The sequence below is a fragment of the Meles meles genome, chromosome 1, assembly GCF_922984935.1.
Source record: "Meles meles chromosome 1, mMelMel3.1 paternal haplotype, whole genome shotgun sequence".
NCBI classification, from domain to species: Eukaryota; Metazoa; Chordata; class Mammalia; order Carnivora; family Mustelidae; genus Meles; species Meles meles.
Window position 1 is genome coordinate 216650638 of NC_060066.1, and position 7578 is coordinate 216658215.

At 67.2% G+C, this 7578-nt stretch overlaps 1 protein-coding gene across 4 annotated transcripts; it reads left to right on the forward strand.

Annotated features, from left to right (window-relative positions):
* Positions 1–777: 777 nt before the first annotated feature.
* TNFRSF18 (TNF receptor superfamily member 18) lies at positions 778–5126 on the forward strand. 4 transcript variants are annotated; one of them, XM_046028363.1, is made up of 5 exons: positions 778–1923; positions 3063–3182; positions 4064–4151; positions 4311–4513; positions 4637–5126. In XM_046028363.1, exons 1-5 carry the CDS (start codon positions 1617–1619, stop codon positions 4756–4758), a joined length of 840 nt encoding a protein of 279 aa, XP_045884319.1. In that variant the 5' UTR covers positions 778–1616; the 3' UTR covers positions 4759–5126. The 4 variants fall into 4 exon arrangements, with proteins under 4 accessions (XP_045884319.1, XP_045833825.1, XP_045833834.1 ...); XM_045977869.1 differs by having other exon boundaries at positions 3066–3182; XM_045977878.1 differs by lacking the exon at positions 778–1923 and adding an exon at positions 1945–2240.
* The last annotated feature ends 2452 nt before the right edge of the window (positions 5127–7578 follow it).

A 7578-nucleotide genomic window follows, 5' to 3' on the forward strand; every position in this document is an offset into this window, starting at 1 on the left:
GCTATCTCTGTGGGCATAGAGCGTGGGCTGTTTGCTTTCTGTGCAGCTGTGGGCCGCAGCCACGGAGGAAGCTTCCTCTCCCGCTCGCCCACGGGCCCTTCCCGTGGACTTTTTCTGCACGGAGCTCCTCCCGCCCAGCTCACCTTCACTCCTCCCCACTGTTTCCAGAAGCTTCTAACTCTGTCCCTGCTTCCAGAAGGACCAGCCGACACGTAGCACAGTCTGACGAGCATCATTTGTAGGGTATCGATCGTGTTTTCCTGGGCCACAGTATATCGCGAACTTACCAGAATTGGGGTGACCCCGTACTGCCCCAGACCTGACCCCTCAGGTCTTTGAAGTGAGCCGCGGATGAAGGTCTGGACCTGCGGGGTCTGCGCGTGGATTCCCGCTCTGCCCCGCGCTCAGACCCATCTCCCGCCATGGGAGATCTCAGGGCTCCGCGGAGCCTCGGGCAGCCTGGAGCTACAGCCCCCCGAGAGCCCCCCTTCCCTGCTCTGCCAGGTTTGCCCCTCTGCGGAGGGGCCGTGCATCCCGGCACTTGGAGAGCTGAGTTACCCATGGCTAATTCCTGTCATTTCCCTCAGGAAAGGAACAGCTGCCCACCAGGCCGGTGGCAGCTGCAGGCCTCAAAGACCAGAACCTCCAGCGAGAGCCGGAAGCTCGGTCACACTCCTGAGACCCCGGCCCCAGGGAGGCGTACTGGAGGAGGCAGGGCCCCAGAAGGCCTCTGTGCCCCACGGGGAAGCTGAGGCTGTGGGAGATGGGACAGTCTCACGGTGAGTTGGAGGCTCAGAAGATGGGGTCGGGCTGGCCCTCCACTGCCCGGGATGACCAGATTCATCCGGAGAGGTCTGGACTGGGACCTGAGCAGACCACCTGGAGGTTTAGTCAAGGCCCGGACCTCTCCTTACTAGCGACCTGTCCCGGGATCCGAGGAGATCCTTGGGTTGGGAGGTGAGGGGTGGCTCCTGCGAGCTCTGTGTGGGTGTCTGTGTGTGTGTGTTGACCTGGAGCCTGGTCAGACCTTGTTGGCCAAGTGAGGGGGCGTGTCCTGATCCGCAGAAAGTAAGGGGGGCATTGTCCCCATCCCTGGAAAATGGGGGGCCTCTTGGTGTGGGGGGCAGGACCGTGATGATCTGGGCTCTGTAGGGTCCGTAGAGGACGAGGAGTTGGAGATCTTTAAAAGCCCTTGGGGCTCTCCTGAGGAAGTTGGGGCAGGGGTAGGGGACACAGCCAGACACCGAGGGGGCACAGCGAGGGAAGCGTCCCCAGCCAGACTGTCCTCCCGGGGGTCCCTGCACCAGCACCCCGTGGGCACTACCCGCCACAGGGTGCGGTCTGCATTAGCCCGCAGCGCCGGCCCTTCCCGCCCGCGTCCCTCCCTTCACACCTGCCGGCCGCAAGTTTAGAAAACGTTTCTGATCCACGCCCTTGCAGTCCAGCCCCAGGTGTCGCGGAGAGGCAAGCTCTGTTCAGGGTCCCCCCCACACACATTTGGGGGCATATTCAGTTTCTGGGCAGAAATTCCTGGACCAGAGGGCAGGGACACTTAGGAACCCCCAGGTGACCCCCTGCGCCGGCCGCACACGAGCCTCCTGGAGGCCCCCCACCCCATGTGGGTGTGCTCTGCAGCTGCGAAGAGACCGGCTGGGCGCCGCTCACTTAAAAAACGATTTTTCTATGGAGAGCAGCTCTGGGGTCACATCCCTCGTGAGGGGCCGCCGCCGGGACTGCCCCCACCGTCCCCCAGCCCCGTTCCAGCGGCCGCGGGGCCCCAGGGGCTCCAGGGGCCGGTTCTAGGGAAGGTCCCACACGGCCGTGCCTTCTGCGGTTTGGACGAAGCTCCAGACACACGTCGTCACCGCTGCGGTCACACGGAGCGGGTCGCTGCCCGCAGACCTCCGGTGCTCCGCCCGCCCGGTGAGTCGGGGGTTGCCGGGGGTCACGGGGGTCGGATGGGAACCGTTTCTCCCCCGCTCCGGGCGTCTGGGCCTGCGGGGCGCGGTCTGGGCGTGCCCGGATGGGGGCGGGGTGGGGCCCATCCCCTAAAGTCTCCCGGCTCCGTCCCGCCATGGGTGCCATGGAGGCGAGGGGCGCGCGCGCGGCCCTGTGCGGTGTCACGCTGCTCTGCGCTGTGGGCCTGGGCCAGCGCCCCGCCGGGGGTCTGAGCTGCGGCCCCGAGCGCCTTCTGCGTGGAACCGGGACGGACGCGCGCTGTTGTCGCCGGTGCGCCCCGGGTAAGGCGCGCGGGGAGCCTGTCTCCGAGGGCAGCGGCGCCGCGCCCTCTCCCTGTGCTGAGACCCGGCCTCCCAGCGTGACGGGCAGATCTTCTGGGTCCGGGGCCCACGGACCCTGGGCAATGGGTGAGGGGCGTGTAGCAGAGAGGAGCTCAGCTCGGGCCAGGGGCCATGTGAGGAGTCAGGGGTTAGGGGGTGAGAGCCTTCCCCAAGGAGAGTCTTGGGTTCCCAGGTGGAGGAAAGCTGTCCCAGCTCTTACTGAGCGGCTAGGGAGCCCTTGACCTTCACTCAGGCCAGCACAAGTTCTGCCCCACCCCTGCCTCGGACCTGCCTCTTGGGTGGGGGGCAAGGGGCATGTGCCCGCCTGGGGACAAATACTGCAGGGAAAACAGCCCAGAGTGTCGCCCTGCTGGAGCCTGGGGGTTGAGAAGGGGGGGGTGTCTCTGAGGGTCCCCGTCTCAGTGCGGCAGGCGGGGACAGGCAGGAGGAAACGGGGAGAGGGCGTAGGTCCCCCAGGCGGCCCCCTTGTCCAGCAGGGACATGTTCTGGTCACAGGCCAAGTCACAACCACCCTGGGTGGGAGCAGCTTCAAGGCAGTGGGGGACACAGCCAGGCCACATGGGTGCCTGTGGGGGAGGGAGACAGCGGGACCCCACTGGGTGCTGGCTCCCAGACAGGAGCCCTCTGACCTCTGGGGCTGCCTACGGGTGGAGGTGTGGATGGCCCATTCCGACTGGGGGGCTCTGGTGGGTGGTGGGGGGAGTGCTGAGGAGGCAGGGGCTCGGCCCAGCTGCTGAGGGGGCTGGCTTTTCTCTGGCTCAGCAGAGCCCTGCCCTGAGGTGGACTGCACGTGCGTGGAGCCGGGGTTCCACTGCGGGGACCCCCAGTGCACCAGCTGCAAACATCACAGCTGCCCGCCCGGCCAGGAGGTGCGGCCCCATGGTGAGTCCGCGGCAGCTGCGGCCTGAGCCGGTCGGGGGATCTGACCAGGGCCCAGCCAGGGCTCAGGGCAGTGGGTGTATGGTGAGCCCCACGAGGGTGTGGAAGGAAGTGCCTGTGTGTGGCGGGTACGTGCGTGGCCTCTGGGCAGGCAGGCTCCGGCAGCTCCGTGGCAAAGCCCAGGTGGGTGCGGCCGTTTGCTGCCTGTCGCCCGGACCCAGAGGGGGGTCCTGGCATCCCCGCGGCTGCAGCGAGCCCTTCCTGCTCCTCGCCCGGCTTCCGGTGCAGCTCCAGGGCATTCCTCGGGGCTGGTTGGGGGAGTCCTGGGCGAGTCCAGGGGCTGTCTAGCCCAGTCCTCCCTGAACCCTGCGTGTCTGTGTGGGGACACGCCTGCCCCTTCTTGCCCTGTCTGGGGGTCAACCTTTTCCTGGAAGCAGCTGCTCAAATGCTCCTGGGGCCTGTTTACCTGCTGGGAGGGGCATGGTGCAGCCTGAGGACCCTCGCGAGGTGGGGTGGGGCGCAAGCCTCACCCTCTTTCTCCAGGACCCCACTGGCCTCGTGCCCTCCCGGCTACTGCACCAAGTGTAAGACCTGGCCCGATTCTGGCCTGGTTTCTGCTTCTGCCCCTTCTGGGCTCCCTTACTGTCCAGCCTCATGGACAGGCCCCTGCACTCCCCCCTCTCCCAGCTCCCCCAGGGACCTCCACCGGCTCCGGGTCACAGCCTTGGGGTCCCCCAAGTCTGCCTCGCCCACAGATGGTTGCCCTGGAATGGGGCACACTTGTGCCCTGATTTTGGCCGGGCTGCAGTCTCGCAGGCACCGGAGACCTGCTGGACCCAGGTCTCACCTACCCCAGCAAACCCCAGCTGTCTGTCTGTCTCCAGGGAATTTCGATTTCGGCTTTGAGTGTGTCGACTGCGCCACAGGGACCTTCTCTGGAGGCCAGGAGGGTCGCTGCAGACCCTGGTCAGAGTGAGTGCTGGTGGGACCTTCAGGTGGCCGGCCAGTTCCTGAGGGAGGGGCCTCTCCTGTCCTTCCCGGTGATCTGCCTCCCACTCGGAAGACAGCAACCACGTGGACGTCCCGCTCAGGTGGGCGAGGGCTGACTGAGGGCTCTTCTGTGTGTCCCAGCTGTTCCCAGTTTGGGTTCCCCCCCATGTTTCCCGGGAACAAGACACACAATGCCGTATGCAGCCCAGGGCTGCCACCCGCTGAGACGCACAACCCGCTGACTGTCGTCCTCCTCTCCGTGACCGCCTGCGTCCTGGTCCTGAGCGTGGTCCAGCTGGGCTTGCACGTCTGGCAGCTGAGACGGCAGCGCGGGCGGCCCCCAGGTCTGTTGTGCCCTGGGGTGGGAGCGGCGGGTGCCTGGCCCGCGGGCGGCCCCCAGGTCTGTTGTGCCCTGGGGTGGGAGCGGCGGGTGCCTGGCCCGCCCGCTGACTGCGGCTGCTCTGCAGAGACCCAGCCGCTCCTGGAGGCGCCGCCACCCGCCGAGGACGCCTGCAGCTGCCAGCTCCCTGAGGAGGAGCGGGGAGAGCCGCTGTCGGAGGACAAGGGCCTGCGGCACCTGTGGGTGTGAGGCCTGGCTGTCCTCGGCTCCAGCAGACCCAGAGCCGGACCCTCCGAGGACACATCCCAGGGCTGGCCCGTGGGAACAAGGGCTCCTGCACTCCACGGTGGGGCCCCAGTTCTGGGCCCGGCCCTGCTCCCCTCGATGGTGGAAGTGGGTGGGGGATGGTGACAGTGACCAGTCCCCCAGACCATGCAGGAGAGGCAGCAGCTGTGGCCAGACCCCACGGGGCACACAGCCGCAGCCATGGCCGCTTCCCTCCCCTGCTGGCCCTGTTGGGGTTGTGGCGTCCGTGGGCCCCTGGCTTCCAGGATAGGAGGCTGGGCCCAGTGCAGGGCTTGGCTGCAGGCAGTGCTCAATAAACACTTGTCCAGCGACGTGAGTGGCCGTGGTCTGGGGCGGGCGCGCAGGGAGCCGAGGCCCGTACCAGTACCAACTCCCCCCGCCCCGCCGCGGGCTCCTTCCAGCTCAGGTGGGGCGGGGGGTGGGGCAGAAGTCAGGGCCATTCTAGTCCCGGCCCAAGCGCTTAGCAGGGACCCTGGAAGGCTTCCTGGAGGAAGGGCACCATGATGGACATGTGTCCTGTGTGCCTTTTTGCTGCCCTGTGCGAACCCCCTTCCCTGGCAGTCCGCTTGGTGCCGTGGGACAGTTGGATTCTGTGTTCTGTGCTGGTCAAACAGCCTGCTGGCTCCTGGGAGGTGCCTGTCCTTGTGTCGTTCTGGCCCCAAGTGCAGGGCGAGGTCAGTTTCTACGGGCAACTCTTCCTGGTCAGGAGGGCAGCCTCTGAGGGCCCTGCCTTTGGCCCCCACCCTCTAGGCCGGACCTGCTGCTCACCCCACCACCTCCCAAGTTGCTCTCGCTTGGGGCATGGTTCTAGGCTCCGGCCCCCCGCAGGCGAGCAGTGGCCTCCCAGCCTCCGCGGCGCTGGCCCTGCAGTTCTTGGCTCGGCTGGCCGGGGTGTGGGAGGCCGGCGGAGGCTGGTCTCGAGAGCGGGCCTGTCCGCTGCCCGCACCTGCCCCACGCCTCCCTCCTGCCTGCCCGCCTCCCAGGAGGGCCCCTTGACGCACTGGCCCTCACCCTGACTCAGTGCCGTCGGGCCGCAAGGAGGCGGTGGAGAGATCGTGCGTCCTGCCCAGGGCCTGACCCCCACCCCCTCCCCACCGCGGCTCAGAGCGGCCTCTTCACCCCTGGCAGGAGGGGCGCTGACAGTGCCTTCCTGAATTTACTCACATGGGAACATCCTCTCGGTGCCGGCTGGGTCCCAGGCTCCGGCACGCCCACAGAGCCCACGTTCCAGGTGAGGGTCCAGGCGAATTAGCTAATAAGTGAGAAAACGCAGGTCGATTGGCTGGGTGTCAGGGGACCGTGGGAGACACCATGCTGTGTTCCGGGGCCCCCAGCAGCCCGCTCTGGGGCCTGCTGGCCATGCCCCTGGCCCCTCTTCCGTCTCCAGGCTAGGTCTCCTGCCTGCCAACCCCGTGCCCCTGCTGCAGGGAGCCAGCGCTCCTCTGGAGTTCTCTTGTCAGCGGGGTCACTTGACGGTCCCACCCCCATGGGTGGGGCACGTGCATGCTCAGGGCTTCCCGGACCCTCCACAGGGGCTGCTTCAGGCTGCCCCAGGGCAAAGGGCTCCCCAGCCCTGGCTCGGCAGTCCCCCGGTGGTGGCTGGGTGGGGACCGGGGGCGGGGGTGGGGGAGTCGGGTCGTCTGCAGTCGTGGATCTTCCTGAGAACACACTCCGGCCGGCACGCACCCAGGTCCCGTGGGACCTCTCTGTCCACTGACTCAGCGTGGAAACTCCCCGGGGTGGGGAGGCGTGTGGGGCGGCAGCACGGGGGCAGCACCGGGCAGGGTGGGAGTTTCCGAGGCCCAGGTGGAGAAGGGGCAGAGGCTGGATTCAGTCGGTGACAAAGAGGGTGGGCGGGAGGCCTGGCTGGGCCGGGTGGGTGGGAGGGCTCAGGGCAACCTGCAGAGGCTGGATGGGTCCTACTCTTCACCCCCCACTGCCCCTTCCCGAGACGCCCCCTCTCCTTCAGCCCAGTTCCATCTGCCTGCCCTGCTCCTGCCCTCCTCAGAGCCCCCAGAACCCTGTGATTTGCAAGCTTGTGGCCCGAGCGCCCCCAGCTCCGAGGACATGGAACAGGGAGGCAGCGCATGGAGAGACTTGGTCTCTGTGATTTATAGAACTGTTGGGTGAAAAGAGTCTGTGCATGGGGCGCCCGGGTGGCTCAGTGGGTTAAACCTCTGCTTTCGGCTCAGGTCATGGTCTCAGGGTCCTGGGATCGAGCCCTGCATTGGGGGGGGGGGGTCTCTGCTCAGCAGGGAGCCTGCCTCCCCCCCACCCCCGCCTGCCTCTCTGCCTGCTTGTGATCTCTGTCAGATAAATAAAATCTTAAAAAAAAAAAAAAAGTCTGTGCAGGGCCGCGGGGGCTCAGGGGCTGGAGAGTCAGGTGGAGACCCCAGGGCCTGGCAGGCAGAGGCTACCACCGGGTGTTTTAGGTAGGTGAGGCCTGAGCACGTCTCTCCAGGCTCTGCAGGACGGACGGAGCTGTGGGCGCCGGGAGGGGCGGGGCCCAGGGCCGAGCTACGGGGCGGCTGAAAGGCTGAGAGGCGCCTGTCCCCCTCCTACCCAGCCCAGCTCCCTGGAGTGGGGGCAGGGACGTGCCGGGCAGAGCACCCGTCCTGCGGGGTCACCGAGCCCCGAGAGGGACCCCGCCGCCTAGGCCCCGCCCTCCAGCTGGTCCGGAAAACCGCAGCTCCTCGCCCGCCCGCGTTCGACCTCAGATAAGGGCCCGAAGGCCGCCTGTGGTTCCCAGAAGAGCTTCCGGCC

What these genes read in the sequence shown, in the direction of transcription:
- TNFRSF18 (XM_046028363.1), top strand. Translation starts at nt 1,617, where the DNA reads ATGTGGGTGTGCTCTGCAGCTGCGAAGAGACCGGCTGGGCGCCGCTCA. An exon ending in TCCGGTGCTCCGCCCGCCCG is followed by an intron (nt 1,924 to 3,062) that starts GTGAGTCGGGGG and finishes TCTCTGGCTCAG; the next exon opens with CAGAGCCCTGCCCTGAGGTG. An exon ending in GCAGCGCGGGCGGCCCCCAG is followed by an intron (nt 4,514 to 4,636) that starts GTCTGTTGTGCC and finishes GCTGCTCTGCAG; the next exon opens with AGACCCAGCCGCTCCTGGAG.